The sequence below is a fragment of the Channa argus genome, chromosome 5 (assembly GCF_033026475.1).
Source record: "Channa argus isolate prfri chromosome 5, Channa argus male v1.0, whole genome shotgun sequence".
NCBI classification, from domain to species: Eukaryota; Metazoa; Chordata; class Actinopteri; order Anabantiformes; family Channidae; genus Channa; species Channa argus.
The window spans coordinates 973,831-997,453 of record NC_090201.1 but is presented as its reverse complement, the minus strand read 5'-3'; the positions used below and the strand labels follow the sequence as shown (position 1 = coordinate 997,453).

Genomic DNA, 23,623 nt, shown 5'->3' with positions numbered 1-23,623 from the left:
ACATGTTTTAATTTCATTTATGTTGATGTTTCTGTGCTATTATTTATATTTATTTTGTTGCGATAACGGGTTTGTTCTCAGGCACTCCACAGAACGACCATGCAAGAGAAGACGAATCCGGAACAAAACTTTCTAAAGCGATTAGATCTCGGGATACTGTCGCGTCAAAAGACAGTTGTGCTGCTTCATTTTGCACAAAAAGAGTTTGTCAGACAATGTATAAGGTATAAGGATTTAGGTCAAGCCACAGGCATCTTGGTTTTTCTGTTATGCGCCAATTTAAGATATTTCACTCCTGATGCGTTGCGTGGCGTGCGCGTACAATACCACCTTAACGATAGCCTCCTGTGTCCATGACCGTACTTTTAAAGTGCATTTTAAATTATTCTGTTACATCATAGCAACATTGTCTGTTTGTGGACATACTGGCTTATCAAAATCGTATGAAGCAAGTTTGGTTTGAGTTTTGATTTTGGATCAAGGTGACGAGGAAAAGATCTAAGTGACTTGAAAGAAGGGTCATTGTTGGGGCACAGATGCCAGGAGCTTCCGGGCTAAAGCCTGCTCAACTAGCTGGTGTTTTAATAGGAACTGTGACTAAAGTCATATCTGATTTTAGATCTATGAGAAAAAAGTCAGTTAACAGGGTTGTAAAATGTGGTCGACAGCGCATGTTGGATTACTGTGATATTTGTGCATGATATTCTGTACTTGACTTTCTGAATCCATTTGTAGTTCATACTGTAGCTGATTTGCTAAAAAATAAAGTTTGAAGTTCAATGATTTTACATGAAAGAAGCATTTACATTCAAAACATTAAAGGATGTTCTTATTACTAAGTTTCCAATCATGGGCAACATGCTTTTCCTTAGCTATGTAAAGTGTAGATCAGTACTGATTTTATCACCAGACAGAGCTTGGATTTATTTAATTATATTTGGTGCATTTTCAATTTTAAAAATGTGTATATGGTATTTCTATGTAGTTGAATCCCAAACTGTAATAAGATGTTTTTCGTCATTATTTTGGTTGTACCCTGAGCCATGATGAAGTGTAATAATTATATAATGTATTGAGCCACAGGAAGCTTGTAAAACACACTACCATTGCAGAGGAGCGAGTGTGAGGAAGCTGCTGCACCAAATGTGTGGCTGGCACATTTGTTTATAGACTATTGTTAAAAAATTTTAATTGATATATCTGGAAAATGCGCTCATTTTTTCATTCCCCGCTCCAGTTCAGCATCCTGGTACATTGTTATAATCGTTTGACTTGCTTTTCACCTCTGTTGATCTTTGCCTCATTCCATTTGATATAACTGAAATATTCGTAAAAGAAACTGTAACTTTACTGTGGTGATGACAGTCTTTATCTAACAGGTTAGATTAATGAGGCTCGCCGACAATGTTTGACCTTTCACTGAATAATGTGGGTTTTACCAAAACATTAGCAGCAGCTGAATCTCAGCTGAATCTCAGCAGAATCTCAGCAGCTGAGCGTCTCCAACACTTGCTGTGCACATTTACCAGATTATTATTATTAGTTATGAATTATCCCAGACATTCTCAGCTTTTATTCACTTCAACAAAAAAGCTACAGATTCATAAAGAAGCCTTTCACACACAACTTCCTTTTAGATAAATGTTACCAACTTTGTCTATTGGTAATATAAATAAGATTACTCTTTTTGAATTTTAACTCATATTTGTAAGAAATACAATTGAAACATCTTTTATAACATAATATTATATCTTTTATAATTATAATTTATAAAGTATGGATTTAAATATATTTTAAATTAGTTGCAAAAATAACTTTTTGTTTGTTTGTTTTCCAATTGACCTGCTACACCGGGCTCAATAAAATCCAATATAATCAGGCTTTTACAATCTTAGTCTAAATGTCAGATAATATAATTTCTTGCAAAATAAATACTAATAAATGATCACTTTTTTGTCTTTTGTCAAATAAATAACCTTTAATATTTTAATGGTTAGTTTGTGGTTTGTAGTCATGGTGACAGTGTGTTGAGCTGCTGATATAGAAGCAGCTTCCTTACTTACGACATCATTCTGCACCTGAGCACTGACAGAACCTGAACTTATGACAACTGAAATATTTCACATTTGAGGCCAAGTGCTTAATTATTGAAAGAATAAACCAATACTGAAACTGTGGACATCGTCACATACCAACTGTTAAGGTGTCAAAAGTGTCTCGTTTTCCACCTAGTTAAACATCTTTTGACCTTTGTCATCGTCCCTATGGTCAAACATAGCAGAACCCATTTAAGGCCAAATCCAACCATATACTGTTAGTTCTGAGTGAAATATTTACAGATGCTGATATTTCATGATTGGGCATGTGACAGGTGGATAATATCTCACTTTTAATGTGGTGTTTGAGAAACCCATTATGTTTGAGGATGTGAACAAGTGTAGTTGAGTTAACATTGAAAGAATAGGACCAAAATAGTGTTTGCTCAGTGTTTGACACTTTGTTCAAAACTGGGTTGTTGAACGCACCCTGTCTGACTTTAACCTGGCTCCTGTTTATTTGCTGTGGTTCGCTGAAATTTGAATTGTTTGATTATTGGCACTAGAAGACTAACACATTAAATCCATCAAATTAAACTTGGAAAAGTTCAAGTTTATCCAAACCTTCATGATCCACATTTCCTGTAATATCTCTCACTGTCAGCTCTGGATTTTTAACTTTAGATTTCTGAAAAAGTCTTAATCGACAGTTAAATACTGAATTTGTATGTATTTATTAAAAAAAAAAACAGTGTTACAGTTTATATGTAGACCTTAAAAAGAGTATTTCTTCATGATTATGACAGTAGGAACATGCTTTAATCTTTTAAATGCAAATGCTTATTTAATGTAAATGCACCAAACATTAAACTTTTCTTTTTAGGAAATCAGCTAGTATGTAAATGGATTCAGAAACTTAATCCATTTAATCAATCAATAAAATCTAATCAACCCATATTTTATTCACAATAGAACATAAACAACATATCAGATGTTGAAACTGAGACATTTTACCATTTCATGAAAAATATGAGCTCATTTTGAATTTTATGGCAGCAACACTCAACACAAAGTTGGAACAGGACAACAAAAGTTAATTGGTCAGTAACATGACCTATGCCTATGGTGTGGGCAGCTTCCACATCTGGAAAGACTCCATCAATGCTGAAAAGTACAAAGAGGTTTTAGAGCAACATATGCTCCCATCCAGACAGCGTCTCTTTCAGGGAAGGACTTATTTCAGCAAGGGGGGATGAGAAGGTTATGTATCTGAAATTAAATAAATCAAGCATAAAAAATACAAACAAACAAAAACCATGGAGGACAATAGTCCTAGTGTGCACCCAAGGGTTCAATTATGGTGACATGCAAAGGAATGAAGAGGGCCGCTAACAATAGGCAATTGCAACAGTCACACAGTTTTGAGAGGAAAACTTCTTAAAACAGTGGAAAAGCTCTTTAACTTTTGTGCGCAATCTTATGACATAGTTACAAGTTTGGTCATTTGTAGATTGAAAAACTAAAATATAGACCAGCTGTTTGACTAACAGACCTGCATACCATGACCTGAACAGACCTGAAAATCATATAAGTGGACTCAAGTTTCTTACAGGAGGCATGTTCTAACAGTGCACCGCTCCACTTCTGAGCATTGATATGGAAGGTACAGCACCTGCCACGTTGAAGACATAACCACAGAGCTTGTTTAAAACTGGTGACACAACTAATGTGGCCCAACATTATTTTATCAACCAATCAGTCTTTTTCAATTTGTTTTTTTGTTTTGTTTTGTTTTGCTGCAGTTTTGGCCTCAATGAACTTCCATAATTTTTCACTGCTACTTTATTCTACAGAAGAATCTGTTGGAACAAACAACTTGGCCCAGGAACAAGTGAGCAAAATAAAGGTTATTTTATTTTTTTCAGGACACCAAGTCCATCAAATATATTAAAACATTATACCTTAAAATGCACAAAAGCCAGTCTTTTCTACTCTAACTGTAGACCCTCAGTAGGACCCATCTGTGTTGTCCTATGAAGAGATTTCTAAATCCTTTTTTGTGTCTGTGGAGGATATAAGGTGTCTTCGTGGGCTACGACGCTGAAGTTGGTATCCGATTCGTAGTTTCCGATTCGACTGTTAAAGGAAAAGTTAAAGGGAAAAGGTCGCTCTGTGACGTAACTCAGATTCCCCTTAGCTTGCCCTTAAACTCCCGTAACGGATCCCAACTTCAGCGTCGTGTGGAAGACGGCGGTGCGTTCCATCCCTCCTCTCCTGTACCGGCTCCTGTAGTCTCAGGTCCATGCTTCCGTCCCGCTGTGGACCTAGGACATTTTAGCATCATGGAGTTCCTTTATGCGCTTATAGTTTTGTGTCTTATTGTGCCATTGTCCACGTCGGACAGCCAAGTGGTTTTGGAGCCTTATGATTTCCTCTTCGACACGGGAGTGGAAGCCTACTACAAGGGGGACTGGTTGACGGTCATCCTGAACATGGAGAAGGCGCTCAGGAACAAAGCTACAGTCCGCAATGTGAAGGCTCAGTGCCGGCAGAGCTGCGCCAACCAGACCGCTTTCGGCGAACCCCTGCTCGGCTTAAGAGTTCCTTTGCCGGGGGCCGGGTCTGTGGACGACCTGGGCTTCTTCCAGAAAATCCTAAAACGGGCTGACTGTGTGAGCTCTTGCGAGACTGAGAAACTCGGCTGGCCGACGCTTCATAAAGTTACTGAAGAAGTGGAGCTGGAGTTCAAGAAGAGGACCCCTTATAATTATCTACAAGTCGCCTATTTTAAGGTACGTCGCTGAGCTGTCAGCTCCATCAGGGAAGCGGGAGAAGCGTTTTCTAGTGTAGTGTGGAGGCCCAGAGGAAAAACTCTTTAAAACTTTTTAATTTTGGTTTCATTCAAAACTGAACCCAGAGCTGTTTGAGATGCTGTACTTTTTTTTACAAATGCCCCAACCCCCCAAAAACCAAGACCTCGGTGCCACGTCTTAAGGTGGAGTCAGCTTTTCGTTCGGACGTAACTATAGGTTTGCTGCTTTCAAATGCTGCTGATTAACTCACGAAGGTCTGAGACAAAGTAACGTTCTGTTGACTGATATAGCTGTAAAATAAAACAGGAGCTTGTTTTCCAGAGGGATCAAGACGCAAATTATTATTCTTAGTATATAAAGTTTAACATTCCAACAGTCTTTTGTCCAATGCACAGCTTTCATGCATTTTTGTTGGGTCGTTATGTGTATTGGAAAGTACAACTTTCAGAAGGAAATTGAAAGCAGCTGCATGATGAAAATAGCTGCAGAATTTTAATCTTCCACAACAACGACCACTGTGCATTTTCTAACAGTTCCCATCATGATGGCAACAAACGAAACGCAATACCAAAAGCACAAAATGACAACAAGAAGCTCTTATTTTAAGCTTTTTTTTTTTTTTTTTGGTTTGTCTTAACTTTGACAGTGTAACACAATAAATCATGTTGATAAAGCGAAACTGCATCAGCAACAAGTTTACCAGACTGTGATGGTTGTCACAATATCTGCAGGTCACTGTTACAGCTCAGTGTGGCTCTTTAATGTTATCTCACTGAAACCAAGCACATTGTTTCACCCTCTACAATACATGTAAAATATTATTAAATAAGTAGCTGTTAACTAATATGTTAGCTATAACAAGTCTAATAAATCAGTACTGTGTAGGTTGGGGGATCATGTGATTATCAGACTGACTGCTCGAAATGGGTTGAACACTTGTTGGTTTTCTCAGATCAATAAGCTGGACAAGGCAGTGGCAGCGGCCAACACGTTCTTCCTGGCAAACCCGGATCACATGGAGATGAGACAGAACCTGGAATATTACCGGATGATGGCAGGAGTACAAGAGGAGGACTTCAAAGATTTGGAGGCTAGATCACATATGGTGAGTTTGTTGACCTCTTAAAGGAAAACTTCATCAATTTAACAACTTGCTTTCTATAGACTTATTATACTTGATTATACTTGGAGTATAAATGTGCATCCAGGCTTTTAAACTTCCCTCTTACTTTGCTATATTCAAACATTTCTTTGTTTCTAGCTGAAAAACTCCTCCATATGACATCCCCCAGAGGACTTTTTCATCATTAGTTGTTCAGATGATGCCATCTGGTGGAGCTCTGGAAAAGACGGTAGACTATGACTCCATACATACGAGCAACAAGTTGAACTGTGTGAATTTAAGGTTCCTCCAACGGATGTCATCTAGAGGCATTTTTCAGCTAGAAGAAGAGAAACATTTTAATGCAGGGAAGTCCGAGGGAAGTTAAGTGGCATTAATTTACATGTACCACCCAAACTAGATCCAAAAGATGCGAGTTCAATATCAATAATAGCTTGGTCTGTACAACGGGCTAGAATTTAGCTCACATTTTAGTGTTTTTGTGCATTTGAATTCACGCATCGTCACACTTAGCTGCATGCTTAGGGGTTGCAGCCAGTGGCCAGTAACACAAAGTTTTCTCATCCTGGGGTGACAACAACTTTTATGTCCATTCTCCATAAGCAAACACATCTCAGACACGTCTGTGTTATTACTGCTGTTAGAGTCAGTAGCATATCAAAGAGTACTGACTGTTACCTTGAAAAGAGAGCATTTTATATCACACAGCTCTTGTGACAATACGTACCACCACACACATACTGTCCTCAGACAGAGTTCCTGCTGGGGAAGAATTACTACAGCAAAGACTCATATGGGCTGGCGGCCGAACACTTTGAAGTGGCAGTAGACGAGTATTTTAAAGCTGATCTGGAGTGCAGAGCTCTGTGCGAGGGAGCCTACAACTACGACGGATACAATTACATGGAGTACCATGCAGACCTGTTCCAGACCATGACGGGTGAGACACTTGATCCTTGCATTCATTTTTTCAGAATCCTATGAAAGTCGAGAAATTAATGACTCATTTCCTTACAAAATGTGTCCATGTGTGGTGCCAGACCACTACTTGCAGGTACTGAACTGTAAGCAGCACTGTTCTGTGGAGTTGGCTTCTTCACCTGGTGGAAACAAGCCCTTTGAGGACTTCCTCCCCTCACATTTCAACTACCTACAGTTCTCCTACTACAATAGTGAGTCTCACACACCTGCGCGATGTTTGGTTTTATACTTAATTTCTCTTGCATAACCTAAATCTACATTAAAAAAGTTGAAGCCGTCTTCTGATGATGGGGGAAAAAAATGTAACCTTAGTGGTATTAGTAACATTTGGAGTATCCTTATTGTAATTCTATCATACTGATTACCTGAAGTGCTGCACAGAGCAAAGCAGAGCAGAGTGGATTAATATCAAGTCTCTTAGCTGTATATTGCAGCTTTACTATCTAAAATGATGAGGAACTGATAGATGAACACTTAAATAACAGCTAACTGACCAACCCTAACCTAAACATTTTTATCAAGCCACTGCGCCAGATCCAAATATTGTAGGCCGTAATGTATAAAAAAAAATGTAGATATTTTTTTTACTTTTTGTATAAATATCTATGTGATATCGTAAAAGTTTAGCCCCTTGAATTAACGTGACCCAATTGGTTCAATCATTTCTCTAGGTAATAGCTGTTACTCTGTTGGGTTTTTTTCAAGCGTAAAGCGAAATAAAGCAGCAGTGAACATATAGTGGTGTCACAGAGAGGAGTTTTATCTACACACAAACAATCTTTTGTTGAGTACAGGCAGATATTAGCCAGATAATAAAAGTTTTATTTTAGGTTTGGGACCAAGTCCTATTAAAGCTTCATAAACACTTTATCCTAAACATCCCATCATAATGTACACTATGTATCTTTGTTAAAGCCTAATTTTTAGTAAGCATGCACTTCCTTCAAAGTCCATGTTGCGATGACCCATTTTTCATCATCAGGGTTATTTTTAAACATAATCCCAAAACACATTATACAATTGATTTTAACTGGTTGGGTATTTCTCCCCATGATTAACTAACACAAATAATTCTACTTATGTTGAACGACCTTTAAGACCTTCATGCTGTTGTCCGCTCTCTCCAGGTGAGGAATACAAGCAGGCCATAGAGTGTGCTAAGACCTTCCTGTTGTTCCACCCTGACGATGAGGTGATGAACCAGAACCTGGCTTATTATTCTGCAGTGCTGGGTGAGGACAAGGCAGAAAGCATATCACCCAGACAGGTAAAGTGGGTCGGAACATACACCCTTTTTTATAGAGAATACATTTAAAAAACCCTACTCTAGGTGCTGATATTATGTAGATTATACATTATTATATATGTTATCTTCATCCGTAACAATCAGCAGTAAATCATCCTGTGCAACATGGGCTGTAGAAAAAACTTGAGGGCACAAAAGAGATGTTAAAGAAAACACGGATGGCAATCTCAAGCTATTAAACGTCCTTTCTATTAAAAAAATAAAAAGAGAGGCACAATTTACTGCCCTGGGCACCAAATGCCCCCCTATATAGCATTTATAATAGGTTAATATAATTGTTTACCAGGACTAATGACTCAGTGATGTTCTCGTCATGCTGAGGCTCTGACTTTTATAACTAAACTCACTTTCTGTCCTACACCATTTGGAAAGCTTTAAGTAGCATGTGCAGGTGATGATGAGACACAAACATGGTTTCTTCACCCTAGAAAAAAGATATGAGGATGTATTTTTATATACATACACACACACACACACACACATTTAGTCTTTTGGGTTATTCTTAGTTCCGTAATAAAGTTTAACAAGGTAACAGCAAATGCTAAATGAGATTACAGAGGCTCTGAAAGCAGCAACTCTGCTCACTAGTCTGCCTTATGCAGTTGTGTAGTAACAATAATAGCTTTGTGATTGATTTAATTAAAAAAAAAATACTTGGGTTTTTTTTAAACTTGGAGCTCTTTTTTCAGGTCTATTCATAGTGAGCAGCTACTCAAAGTATTCAGGTTCTAAGATTCCCTCTTTATGTAGATCTAGTCATTTTCAAGGCTCGATTTTGCAGGAAGCATGTTCCTACTCTTGAGCTACTGCATCTCACACAGGCCACATATTTCTGTATAAGGTTTATCTGAGCCCAAGGCTCAGAAGCCAATAGGCATATTTTAGTGCATGTCTGAACCTGACAAGATTTAATGTTTGTTTTATTCATATTTTGAAGTAAATGAACTGTTGCCATCAGCCCAGTCTAACCCTACAAGAACCCTACCATAATTTTTACATTTCTAAAACCGGACCCTGACCCCAGGGTAATGACAGGTTCTGCTGAATCAGGTATCTGCCCCATAGTCTCTATGCAGCCTGAAAAACAAAATCAATTTCAATAACTTTAGCATTTATATGATATTTGAAGTTAATGAGGTTTGTTATTCAGGAATTTGTTTGTGGGGAAAAATTTTAAAGATGCAGTTGTTAAAAACAGGTGTTTCTTACCCCCAGGTGGTGAGGCAGTACATTCAGCAGTCTTTATTGGAGAAAGAGCTGCTCTATTTTGGATATGAAGCCTTTGGAATCACCTTTGTAGATCCAGTAAGTAAAGCAGCCATTTGTTCCATTCATAAAACATTGCTTATGTGATTCATGCTGAAATATTAGGGGGGTATTTAACATAAAACTCTACTTTTATTTGTATTCAGGACACATGGACTCCTGAAGATGCCATGCCCAAGAAACTGAGAGACAAGCAGAAGTGAGATTCACGTCACTGTCGCAAACATATTTTTGAAGTATGAAGTTAAATTTAAAGTCATGTTATGGCCACTTCTTTTCCCTGTGTGTCTCAGAGCTGACAGGGAGACTGCAGCAAGGATCACAGAGGAAATAGGAAATCTAATGAAAGACATTGAAACTCTTGTTGAGGAGAAGAAAAAGGATTCGTCAGACATGGCTAAGATAATAGTTCCACAGGAAGGTAAAGATCTCAAGTTAAAAAAAATTGTGTGCACATCTGTCAACCTGAAATGAGTAAGATGATGCATTCATTCAAAGTAGCCTCTCAATTCAGTCTTTAATGTGACTTATAACCCCAATCTGTTTTAATGTGAGCAGTTTAATGCCTTAAAAAATAAAGGTGGATCACATCATTCAAAACAAGAAAGCTGCTTTCGATTCTGATAATGTAAATGTCTGTCTCAGTAACTGGTTCAATGTTAAGGTGGAGAAGGTCTTATATTGTAGTTTTCAAGGGGTGTAAAGTATCGACTTATTGAGCTCCAAAGTCTTTATGGGTTCAAAAGCAGACACATTAAAGACAGGCCTGAACCTGACATGATATATTCCTTTGAAAAGAGAAACCCAATCTGGGGTAACCTGATGCAGGGTAAAGGTCACACAATCAGATGCCCTTGCGTCACCAAAGACCCCCCTATTTGTGGTACTCACACAGTCAAGGTAGTCGATGTACGATGTAAAAGCTCTAACAGAGCTCTGAGCTCTGTTCTTCTTCTCAACTCCAACACATTTAACGTTTTTGAGTTGTCCTACAATGACAATAATAAATTCAAGTTGGTCAATTTATTACAATTTGTAATTGAATCATAACTCTAATACGAAAGTAAAACTTTTACCGCACTTGTTCCTGTGACCTCTTTTTTTTCCAGGTGGCACTTTTCTGAATGAGGACATCAGGGTGACCATGTCATCCAAACAGCTGAACGGCTCTCAGCGGGTGCTGCTGGATGGAGTGATCACTGATGACGAGTGCAGGGAGCTGCACCGCCTCTCCAATGTGAGTCATCTAAGGAATTAAGTTGCTTGTAATTTACCGAAAAGGCTAATGCTGCCATGAAGTCTGAAATCCGTCTGCTCGTCCCTTTCTCCTCCTGCTCTGCCACGCTGTGCCCAGCCATTAAAGTAACTGTTGTGTGTCGTTCAACGTCTGTGTGTTTTCCATTGTGTGTGTCCAAACACCATGTCCATATGTTGTGAATAGGCAGCTGCTCTGAAAGGTGATGGCTACAGGGGGCGGCCTTCCCCCCACTCCCCCAGTGAGATGTTCCAGGGAGTCACCATCCTGAAGGCTATCAAGGTCTGCTACAGCTAAGGCATTAAACACAACCTAAGTGATAGATGCAGTTAAACCTGTGATGTTCTCACTACATGTCAAAAAGTGTCCCTTTTAATGAACAGCTTGGACAGGAGGGAAAGGTTCCGCTGAAGAGTGCTCGTCTGTTCTTTGACTTGAGTGAGAAGGTGAGAAAGGTGCTAGAGTCGTACTTCCTCCTGGACACTCCGCTCTACTTCTCCTACTCCCACCTGGTCTGTCGTTCCGCCATCGATGGTAAGTCAGACAAGGACAATACAGTGCTGTGCTCACAATTCCTATCCCAGTTCTTTTTCATGCTAAGTGATGGTAGATATAGATTTGCATTTTCTTCTGGTCCATTTGATCATCCAACATATATCATCATTAAAACAAACACAGGCTTACAGCGTTGGGATGAGTAATACAACATATTGATTTATAATACACTTGTTCCAATTTCTTTTCATCTTAATTCCTTAACGTATCAATCATAGCTTGACAGTTGAACACAGATTTCATCAGTTTACCCAACAAAAACTATTGTCTGAGTTAGTTGAATTTTTTTGCTAGTTAATCTAAAAAGCTGGACACATTAGCCTGCTCTGCTAACTTAATAAAACTAAAGTTAACTCCTGGTAAATGTCAAAGTAAACAAAAGAAACAATGTGATACCAGTGAAGTTCTGTTATTCAACTGGCTCTAGCCCCAAGCTGCTGCCTGCCTGTTCTGCTGGCATGGAGTTCAATTGACCATAAGAATGTAGCTTTTAAAGGCTTCCTTATTTCAGCGACTTTTTTTTATTGTTGTTATGTAAAAAGCAACAACAAAAATTTATATTGAATATTTCCCTACTTTTACCCTTTTTATGCCACAAAAGTCCATTTGAACTTAGATGGACTCATTAGAACAAATCTGAACAGACTGCTGCATCAGCTCATTTATCTTCGCAGTGGAACACACTGCAAGGATGATAGCAGATGAGCATGTAGCACTACACTTTCTGCCCTTGCGTGAGAGGAAGGAAAAGCCGAAGACTTGGCACCATAGATGTACAAACTATGATCAAAGCAGCTTTAGTTTATCATTTTCATACCCATCTCTCACCCCTCACACATGGCTTATAACTACTTCTAAGTTAGACTGTCTATGAAAAGAAGTTACAAATTGTAAATGCATTGCTAAACGCATTCACTAAGCTAAACAACCAGAGTGGTTCCTCCGAACCCTGATTACGGGGTCTGACTAGTACCAGCAATGCAGGACATGCTACAAAACTTAGGCTGACAGATGCTTATGCATGAAATGATGCTGTGTGTGTGTGTGTGTGTGTGTGTGTGTGTGTGTGTGTGTGTGTGTGTGTGTGTGTGTGTGTGTATATCTATATCTATATCTATATCTATATCTATCTATCTATCTATCTATATATAGAGAGAGAGAGAGATGTCATTTTGACTGTGAGATGAAAATGTTGCGCCCACAATAACAATCAGATCAGCTGTGTTCACACTTTCCCTCATCTATAACAGCTGACTGGATAAACAGTAACTAGTAAATAATAACAAGCAAAACACATCAGATAACCTTGATGTGCTGTAAACAAAACACTGTTTGCTGGCGGAAACTTTTTTATTTTAATCATGTTTTTCCCTCCTGCACACTCTTGTCTTAAACATGGTCGGAAATCAAGCAGAATTTCAACCGTGATAACACTTTTGACAATCTCCCCTGTGTGTTACATATATCTAAAACAACTCTGAACAAGATTCAAAGCTGATTCTCCAGACATTGTTCAGAGTTTATATGTGAAAGACCCTTTTATGTCGACTACTGTTGGGTATCAGATGTATGCAAAACAGCCACTGAGTGAAAAAATTTGAATTTGTTGAAGGATTTTAAAACTAAAAAATTCAATTAGTGCAGATCTAAAGAAAGAAGCTTGTTTATTCATGTAAAAGACGTTGGATGGTTTACCAGGGCCTGAAATGTTTCTCCTCTGTCTGCACTGTTTTCCAGAAAAGCAGGAGGACCGTCAGGACCTCAGTCACCCTGTCCATGTGGACAATTGTCTGCTGGTCTCTGAGCTCAATGAGTGCATAAAGGAACCTCCTGCATACACACACAGAGACTACAGGTGATGAGCACACATATACACACACAGAAATAATTTATTTTCATTTTTAGTTTATCCTTGATAACCTATAAAACCCCCCAACTTTCAGTGCTATCCTTTATTTAAATGATGACTTTGAAGGAGGAGATTTCATCTTTACTGAACTGGATGCCAAAACAGTCACGGTAAATACTTCCACAATCTGGTTTTATTATCACTCTTTAGTACTTGATTATACGTGTACCTTTTTATGCATCAAGTAGTGTTTTATATCACGTGTTCTTTATTTACGGGCCTTTCTAGGCGGAGGTACGTCCGCGGTGTGGCCGAGTGGTTGGGTTTGGAGCGGGAAAAGAAAACCCCCATGGTGTCAGAGCTGTCAGCAAGGGTCAGAGGTGTGCTGTAGCGCTGTGGTTCACGCTGGACCCTGCTCATGAGGAAAAGGTATGGATTATATCTGTAGAGTGTAGAGACAAGACAATAATTAGTTAACTTTAAAGTGGGACCCGTTTTTTACTCTTTAGCAAAAGGAAACATTAAAACACACTGTCTTGTGACTCCCTCTTTTTACAGATCCTCCCTCCACCAGTCTAACTAATTCATTCTAATACATTTTCTGTTTGTCTCTGGTATTTTCATTTGGTTATTTGGGATATTTTTGGTTCCCTTCCCTTTTCAGATGTTTTTTTTTTTTTCTATAGGAGAGAATCCAAGCTCAGGATTTGCTGAAGATGTTTTCTACACCTGTGAATGCAGAGTTCAGCAAGACAGAGACAACAGACACATCAGAGCCTCAGCCAGCAAAACCAGAGCCTCCTGCTAAGGCTGACCAGGAGACAACAGATGAAAAAGATGATGATAAACCAGCACAGGAGAAACATGATGTGCCAGATGAAACTCCGAAGGACAAAACTGAGACAAAGCCCCTTACTAAGAAAAAAGACACTAAGGCCAAAGCTGGAGCCAAGACAACAGACAAAGTCAAACCGGCTGTTAAAAAAGATGGAAAACAGACGGTGAAGGTGCAAAGCAAGCAGGTGGACAAAAAGGCCACAAAACCGGCTGCAAAAAAGCAAGTTAAAGCTGTCGCCAAGAAGGACTCCAAAACCAAAGCTGATGGCACATCGGCCTCGGACTCTTCAAATGACAAGGATGAGCTGTGACCACAAAGAAGCGTTGACTGTTTACATGCTGTCTGTTTTTTGGTTTGTTTTTTTATTTTCTATATGGTCTTCTCTGTGAAAGGTTGAATGAAAACTGAGTGCAAGGTGGAATTACGTTGTCACCGACAATCTGGCTATGTGCCCCAAATCACTGTAGCGATTTTTATTTGGCATCCAAAGCTTTGTATCTGTATAGATGGTACATATTTTCATCTCGGTTGTCGTTATGAATTGTTGGTTACGCATGATGTCATATTATGAAACCAAGCACATGAGGATACAAGTTTAAAGGGGGTCAATATGTGCAGACTTTTTTAACTGAGAAAACTCAAATCAACTGTGTGAATCAAAGAAATAAAAGCAATGTTTCTATAGTTTGGTGAGGTTTTATCCAAAATTAAAGTGTCATGCAATACTCAAAATGGACACTTGGTGGCAGGATGGACTCGCTCACTGCTCCGTTACAAACCAAAGGAATTTGAAAGTGTAGTAGGAAGTCGTGTTATTGTCCTGCCTTGATTTGTTTTAAACCTTAACTACTCAAAAAGCCAGCTCATCAAAAAACCCTTTGCTGCTGTCTTCATATGAATCTCTTAATCGCTCATCATCAGTAGCTTCAGTCGCTGCCTTCAGTGATTTCAGTTAATTTAAACGAGAGTGTTTTTTAGATGAATAAATAATTTTGCACATTAAACTACAGTCTAAACCCCTAATGGCAAAGTGAAGACATGTCTTTTCAAATGTATAAAAAATCTAAAATGTAGTTACTAAACGATTTAGTGTGTTTTCTGTCACAGTGCAAATTGCGGTCAGGTGCATCCTATTTGCTTTAATTATCCTTGAGATAGATCTAGAACCTCAACCACCTGTGTCAAATTGAATGAATTGGACACAGTTTAGAAAAGTCACACTCAGTGAGGTCCCACGATTCACAATGCATGTTAAGAACACAGCCATGATGTCCATGGACCTTTCTGTGAGATACAATTTGCAGCGGGCTACAGATTTGCGTACAGGCCCAATAGATCTGTACCCAATATTACATTACACACTGTACACTCACTTTTAAAATGTGATGGAAATTCTGGAAAAGCAACAAACAATTGCTTGATTAAAAAGTGAACAAAATCAGTTTAACAGCTTCACATAACCCAGTGTTGAGGATTATGAAACAAATGGTAAATATCTTTGACTTATAATAAGAGCATCTAGTTTTCATTTTGTGGCACACAGTCAGCGAACGGGCCCTGCGGACAATCCGGTCATCCAAAGTCTGTCGTGACCCTCACAGACTTGGATGGTCAAAATTTACATCGCATACGCAGAAAGAATTAAACTGTCTTTAATGAAGTGAACAATTGCTAAAGCGTGGACTGTTCCCAGGAGCACAGTGGCTTTAGAAAATGAAAAGAATAAATGAGAGAAGCCTGGAACCACCAGGATGCTTCCCAGTGGTGACCTTCAGGCTCAAACTGAGCAACCAGGCAAGGAGGACCTTGGTCAGAGGGGTGACCAAAAAAAAAAAAAATACAATCCGTGAGCCAAAAGAGTTTCTGAAGTCCTTGAGGAAGGAGGGCTATCTCTCATTTATAGAAAAACCTACTTTCCTCTAAATCTTCACTCTTCATTTTTTTTGGTCCTATTCTTGTGAATACAAGAAATGTCTTGGGGGAATTTCTTCAACTGTGTTCCAAAGGTCAACTTGAAATCAAGAATGAAATGATAAGATTTTAGTGAAAAGGTCAATGTCGGTGTGATGTCGTGTGTCGCGTACTCGTCAATGCAGTATATCTCAAGAAAACCTTGAGAGAATGTCATTATCTGGCACAAACATCTACTTGGACTCATGGATGAACTGATTAGAATACGAGTGTGGACAGACAGACATGTAAACTGCAACTTTATTGGTTAGCAGAAGCAGCAATTCCAGTTTTCACAGTCATTTAATGCAGTGTTAGTAAAACAATTACTGCAGCCTGACGTACCCAGTATCTCAAAAGAACCAACGGAAATAAGAGAAAGCTCTCAAATAATACACACAATTTCATGTATTTCTTTCTGTTCTAAATGATGATGACGATCTTGGGGGATTATTGTCTCCAATGTAGCATGATGAGCCATTAAAAGTCCCAGTCTACTTGTTCTAAACAAAGTGTAATCAAGCTTATATTATTTCTCACAGACTACTTTCTGTTCTTTCTGTTTTTTCATTAGCATACACAGCATGGCCCCTTTTACAAATGTCTCCTCTATGTGTCTTCATCAGTGCTGCATATTGTGTAGGCAGCTTTGACTGTGGGATATGTGATGTGATGTCTGTGTAGGTTTAGCATGTGGATGAAGTCATGCCAGCAGAGAGAAGCCATCTGGACAAAGGCAAACACACATGGTGCAACTGTGGTATCCCAAATAAACCCCAGAGAGTACAAAGTCATTCAAAACGCAGTTAAGACGGATCATGTGACTCTTCCACTGTTGCCCTACACATGAAGCCTCTCTCAACATTCTGTGTCAGTGTGCATGTGATCCAAATGTTTAGTGAAACATTCCTCCAACTCTGTTCAAACACTGAAGTCGGAATTCACGCAGGACCTTAACTATGCTGAACTTCACATGCTACACCCACCTTTCCACAGACACCACCCCCCCCCCACCTATGCACAGGCTCTACATGTTCTGTATATGTAAATACACAAGCTCACACACTGACACATGAAGTGTTGATTTAGGTCCAGAAACGCTTGGTTTTAGTAAGACTGAGCTTGTAGTGTGATTAACATGAAGGGCAGATGGAGTCAGCGCTCACTCGTAAACCAATTTCCAAACTCCTACAGCATAGAATAGATGAACAGGAGCCCTCTGCTTTGCTGCAGTGTGTGTGTGTGTGTGTGTGTGTGTGTTTGTGGATGACTGTCAGTGCTTTCTTTGTATCTTCTTACGCTTGTTCAACTGAAAGATGGACACACACACAAACACGCACACAGGCGACTTTGTTTGTCTGTGTGTTTGTGGCCTATGGATTTGACCATTGTTCCTCCAAAAGAGAGTGGGAGAGAGAAAAGGGTGGGGTGGGGGGCTGAGTTAGAGAGTACAGTAGACAACAGAGGTTTAGTCTGTGATTGGTACAGCTGTCTCTGATTGTTTTTCCTACAGCCACAATTCATTTTAGTACCTTCTCCTTATGTATCCAAAGTCCAAATTACTTTTTGACTTAAAGTGGTTGTGTGTGGCACATGGTTGGTCCTTGTTGCCATGGTGATGTGGCAGGCATGGAGACGGAGGTGGCAGGTCGGGGCCAGGCACAGCAGAGCGCTGAGCTGAGATTAACTGTGACTGTGACTCCGGAGAGGAGAGAATAAAGCAGCAGGCTAGTGAGGACCAACACGACCTCCGTCTCTGCTCCGCTGGCTACTGGTGGCTCGTCTAAAGGAACTTTTTATTGTCCAGGGTTTGGGGCTGGACCTCTCAAGATCAGCCTGTTACCTATCTCTGTAAACACTTGTCCAGCTCTCAAGGAGATGTCTGTGTGTTTTTGTGTTTATGTATGGTATAGTGCTTTTTACTTCAGTCATGTGCAGCAACTATACCAACCATGTGGACGCTGAACTGACTGACCTTTGGAGATACCTCAATAATCATCCAACAGGCTCCATCTCACTATGGGCAACTGTGAATGTTACTGTACTAGAAAAGGTCAAACTGTAGCTGTCAGTTCCATTGCTGCTGCCGGTCCATCTCAGCACTGTCCGGCCTCTTGTCTAAAATCAATCTTGTGTTAGTAGGACAAAAGGCTTTATTGTTTGGGTGGCTGTTCTGACGGATCCCTGGCTGATGACTTCAGCTCCACCATGAACTGTCTCCTTATTCTCCTATAGGACTAAGATCACAGTTGTACCGGTCTGGGCATGGGACCACAGCTGAGAGGGAAGTGGAGGTCTAGTAAAGTGATGCCAGGTCTATACTGTAGATATGGCTGCTGATTAAGGGCCAGGAGAGCAAATAATTGTTTCTGACTCACTGTCAGTTTACATTTACTGAAGATTCTCCTTGTTCAAATCTAGTTATTATAAAACAGTTATATTCACATTACTGCCAGACATTTGCCAAACATACTTTCTACAGCACCCACTGATGTAATTACTGTGTAATTTTAGCCCCTTCAACCATAAACTGCTTTTAATATACGTTTGTTCATCCAAGAAATCAAGGTATTTTATGCTTTAGCTTTTTAATTCAAAGTTGTTTTTGTATTTTTTGGGGGGGGGGAGGGGTGGTGAATATAAGCGGCTCTCAAATTTATTTAGCTTCCGTTACTTCCGTCACTTCAATAATTATACTAACTTCAATAAAAATTCGATCTGAAATCTATCTATCTTGTATACATTCAAAAATAAAAATGTTTCAGATGTTTCCGTACACTGTGGCGCTCCATGTCTGCCCTGCCTGATAGCATCGTAGACCCCGCTGTTATGTGCTGGATTGTCTCAGGGGCATCTTTGCACAGCCTGCACCTGGAGTCCTGCCTGGTATGGAAGACCCCAGCCTCTATTGATCTTGTACTTAGAGCCTGCTCCTGTGCTGGATAAGTGCCTCTGTGCTGTCTTTCAGTCCAGCTTTGTCCCACCACGGGTACAATTTTTCTATACCTATATATCTGTTTATCTATAAATAGATAGATAGATTGGTGGCTACATGTCTTGTAGGTCAAACCGTGGTATTTTTATCATATACAGTAAACTATTAGTGTTTATTCTGTGTAACGGTCTTTCAGTTGATCATAATTACCAATAAAGGCTGTATGTGGCAAATATAAACAATATTATGAAGTACATTTGTTCAAAATCCATCCATTTGTTTGCTGTTGATAGCACATGTTAAAACAACCTCTTGGCCTACATTTGGATAATAGATTTTGTGCATTTATGAGAAAGAGCCAGTCTGCAGTGTAGATCAGGATCTGGATAAAGTTATGTTTCTGGCAGGAGATTAGCCTGAATGTTTGTTTAGTGCTGTGTGGAGGAGCTAATGGGCCTGAATAAACTACAGCGCTAATGGCCGAATGACATTTTTATTTGCTCTCATAAAACCCGGAGGTAGAAATGATGATTCTTTATGAATTCCATCCACTCCCCATCATCACACAAATGGGCAGTTTCACTGTGACTGAAAGCAGAGGCCCAGTAATCAGTGTATGTATAGGGTTAATATGCTGGTTACAGGGATGTCTGAATGTTAACCTGTGAGAATGCAATAGCTACTCTAAGGGGAACAGGTTCACAGTGCTAGGGGGTATTTCAGGGAGGTTAAACGCCACATTGATATATAGCTACTCTATCCGGGAACTTCCAACCCCCTTTCCTTCCTGTACCTTCCTCTCCAAAATCTCCAGCTCTGAGGCTGTAGGCAGCTGGCTACCAACCACAAGGCCCCAGGGTGAACGGCAGTGATTCTTGGAGGCACCTTTTGTCCAATCAAATGAAGACGTCTCTGCTGGTTGTTATGGTGAAGGGTGGCCGGCCAGTCTTGGCTCACTGCCATGGGAGACAGATGGGAAAATAAAGTTAGTGGACGGGGGGGGGGGGAGTCAGGAAGGGAAAGGGGACAGGCAAGAGGATGTAGCAGAGGTATTTTTAAGCAAAAAGGGGACGTGAAAGGCAAAGAGGGAGATTCTCCTTCACGAGACAGCAGGTACATGACACATTTTTGGAATAGCAGCCAATAAAAAGGTGCTAAAGAGTGTGAGAAAGGTTTAGTAGACACTAGTTGCTAAACACTGGACTAAGAGCTCTCAGTGGGCTATAACACCTTGTCACTTGAAATGTGGAGCTGCTTTACATCAATCTACGCTTCTTCAGCTGAGCTCTTTCTATTTTGGTGATTGTTTATTTAGTTCTCATAAAAAGGAATAGTTTGCTCTTCTTTGGTTGCTGTACTTCATTTTACATTTTCATTTCATGCAGTTTATATTTGAACATATGGCATTTGCAAACACTAAAATTAAATATGCGGAAAATTAAGTTTTTTGGACTTAACAATAACAATAACTTAACAATAAAAACAAATTTCATTTAGATTTCACCACTGGATCTAATAGTAGTGGTTACATTTAAAAAGGTAGAAATCTTTATCAACAATGGCACTAACTTGCTTCCATAACTATTGTATTTAGGTCAAAGGATGAAATGTTGAGCCAGCTGAGTAGTAAAAGCGCTGCTTATATAGCACTTTTACTTGGGCATCGAACCACTGACCCTGTGGTCTGACTGCCTTACCTACTAAGCTACAGCACACTGCTTAGGCATCAGAGCAGCAGCCAGGACAAATGTAGTCTTCTAGACTTGGCTTCTAGATGTATCTCAGAAGCTTGCTGCCACCTGCGCTACGTTCCTCATCATAAGTCCAAGTAGTAATAATAATAGGATTGTGACATGCCTGTGGTGAACAAGAGCACAGGGTCGAGGGTGAAGACGGAGATGGTGGCAAAGGTTCAATAGGTGGAGCCGATCAGGGTCGAGGGGCTGTTCAGTGTTTGGTTAAGGCCAGATGGCAGGAGAATGCTGTCTGCAAGCCCCTGCTCTGTGGGCTGTGTAGCGTGGCCTGGGAGGAATGCTTGTCTTTTCTTTGCACTTTCGGTGTGTGGAGACTCAGAGGACTGCAGTATAACAGTGGATTAAGCCCCACATTCCCCTTTTAATCTCTCTATAGTTGCCCTCAGCTGTTCACCCTCAGGCCTCTGCTTCACTGCCTCCCACTGCCCGTCTGTTGATGCTGGGCTGGCATACAGTGTACACTCTCATACAGCGTGCAGACACGAACCATAACCCTGTCACTCAGGTGACACTTCACAAATTGTGACTTAGGCTTGCTGCATATGCCACAGTGTTCTCTGCTCACAATTACCTGTTCTCCCATGTTCCTTTAGGATTATGACTGGATGTCCCTTTGCCCGTCACCACATTGCTTGAACTTGACACATAGCCTGAATGACACAGCTAATAACAATCAGCTAATTCATGCAGGTTCAGAGTTCAGAGTGAAATGGATGCTTGCCTTTGTTGCCCTATCGGATTTGGCTGTAGCCGTGTCAGGATGTTCCCAAAAATAAGCTTTTTCTTTGGAAAAAGTTTGATTGTAGCTGAGAGACTTTATGTAAAAAAACAAACAAAAAACAAACAAAACACCAAAATAAGATCCTAGTTGCAAGTTACACACATGTAGTATATGCGTAATTAAGATTCAGGGAGGCTGGATAGTTTTACACATTTACCTATTTTATAATACACCTATTTTAAGACTCTCCCAAGAGAATCTAGCAAACGTTTGTTTCCCTTTTTCCGCCTTCTCATCTAACACATAAAAATCTGCTTTTAAACCCTTAAACTGAAACTTAACCTATGCTCCACAACTGTTCAAACTTCATTTGGACCTGCTGTGGGCTAATACAGGGCTGTACTGCTAAGCTGCAATGGGAATTCAGAAGCCCCACTCCACACCAGAAAAGTCTTTTTCTGGGGACCCCCTTACATTTAATATTTTCCAGAGCCCTGGATGAACCTTAGGCTACAATAAAGGTTTTTCAGGCACCCTCCCTCTCAGCAGCACGTCTGTATAACCCAACCTTCTACACACACACACACACACACACACACACACAACACAGTGCTTTCAGGAATTCAGGGAACCGGATAGAGCCTGGACATGCAGGAGCAAGAGATTTGGTTCCAGCTACTGTATGGTACAGGAGGAGGCCGGTAATAAGGTGCCAAGAAGCAAAAGACAGGATGGGAATGACAGAAGAAGACAAAGACATGAGGAAGCGTAGCTTGGATAATTTATGTTTGAGTTGTGGATAAAATGAGGAGACTGTGATGGGAGAGAATAAGAGACAAAGGGGGGAGTTAAAGTAAAACTGAGCACTTTGTTACTGTTCACAACACACTTTGTCAAAGGCCTGTCATTTTATTTACAACCAGTTTAGTCCTAAATTAAATGAGAAGATGAAATGCAATGCATTTATGAACTATACAACTAAATGTGACTTTTACATGTGTGAATAACAAATTGTTAACTTAAGTTTCAATTAGCTTTTTCCAAAGCTTTTGCGCATGTCAGCATAAGTCCTTTATAGGCTTTGGTTCTCTTTCTGTATGATATTTAGGATGATCTTAGTTTGATTTTCACTGCAGATAAAAAACTAAAACTCAGATATTATAGTATAGCTCGAATGTACATCATAAGGCTATTTGTTTTTAAACAAAGTGTGTAATTTGCAACGCAAAATTATATTTTAGAAATTATATTGTCTTCATCTTACAGACTTGACTTTGTGACAGGCTAACATGATTTATAGAATTTCTTTTCATAACTTAGTGTAAAGCAGATGCGTTTATAAAAGCATCTTTAGTCATGAATGTGCCGTAATAAATTTCTTTGCATGTTACAGCAGAAGGGATAACATTGTTTTTTAGTGCAGTATTTTTACTTGTGCAATTTAGGTAAATGTAAATATATTTTAAATAATTTAGCCTACTTTTGTAATTAAACATGAGCAGTTAGGATTCGAAAGACTACTGAAGCTATGATTTACTGCAGCATTGGTTAAACACCCGTTAACAAAAGTGCCTGTTGACTTGCGAGGAGACAATCTGTAGTAATGGGGCAGCTAGTTGATATCTAAGCAAGTGGCCGACACCACCGTGCGGATTTATACGTGTGACTTGCAATTACATTAACAAACCAATAGTTTTCAGGGAGATTTCTTCACTACTGTGGTTAATTTTTTACTTTTTTAGTTTTGGTGTGGTACAAACAAAGGGGATTGAAACAGAACTGATAATGTCGAGTTAGTCCTACTAAATGTTGAACGTTACTACAAGGTAGTAAAAGAGCACATGTCAGAGGAGACGGATGAGGATGAGTGGACCAATCACAGTTCTTATCGTCCATTCTTTTGTGATGGGGGGTGCACATTAGGATCCGGCACTGGGGACTGCACAGGGCCACAAAAACCTACACAAGACCTACAGCGTGGATTTATTACATGAATAAATTAAGGTAACATGGTAGAAAAAGTCCTAAAATTACTGAAAGTTAGTTTTCAGTTAAAAAAACGCAAAACTAAAAATCTACTTTTATTGCCTGTAATTACAAATTACATTTATTTCCCATTTTTGTACAGAGAAATTATTGTATTATTTAAACACAATTTTTTCCGCTTTCTTTTCCCTACAGTGTAAATTACAATAATTATCTTTAATTTAATAACTTGTGTTTTACCATAAAAATATATAT

At 39.5% G+C, this 23,623-nt stretch overlaps 1 protein-coding gene across 1 annotated transcript; it reads left to right on the top strand.

Moving 5' to 3' along the window:
* Window positions 1-3,784: 3,784 nt before the first annotated feature.
* p3h1 (prolyl 3-hydroxylase 1) lies at window positions 3,785-14,706 on the top strand. The gene is made up of 15 exons (XM_067505643.1): window positions 3,785-4,828; window positions 5,802-5,954; window positions 6,723-6,912; window positions 7,013-7,144; window positions 8,081-8,220; window positions 9,475-9,564; window positions 9,672-9,724; window positions 9,819-9,946; window positions 10,635-10,762; window positions 10,967-11,062; window positions 11,164-11,314; window positions 13,073-13,190; window positions 13,279-13,354; window positions 13,473-13,613; window positions 13,871-14,706. Exons 1-15 carry the CDS (start codon window positions 4,379-4,381, stop codon window positions 14,330-14,332), a joined length of 2,508 nt encoding a protein of 835 aa, XP_067361744.1. The 5' UTR covers window positions 3,785-4,378; the 3' UTR covers window positions 14,333-14,706.
* Window positions 14,707-23,623: the final 8,917 nt, after the last annotated feature.

Excerpts from the sequence above, each read along its gene's own strand:
- p3h1 (XM_067505643.1), top strand. The coding sequence starts at position 4,379 with ATGGAGTTCCTTTATGCGCTTATAGTTTTGTGTCTTATTGTGCCATTG. Across the intron at positions 9,565-9,671 it reads GAATCACCTTTGTAGATCCA|GACACATGGACTCCTGAAGA; the intron begins GTAAGTAAAGCA and ends ATTTGTATTCAG. Across the intron at positions 13,191-13,278 it reads TACACACACAGAGACTACAG|TGCTATCCTTTATTTAAATG; the intron begins GTGATGAGCACA and ends CCCAACTTTCAG.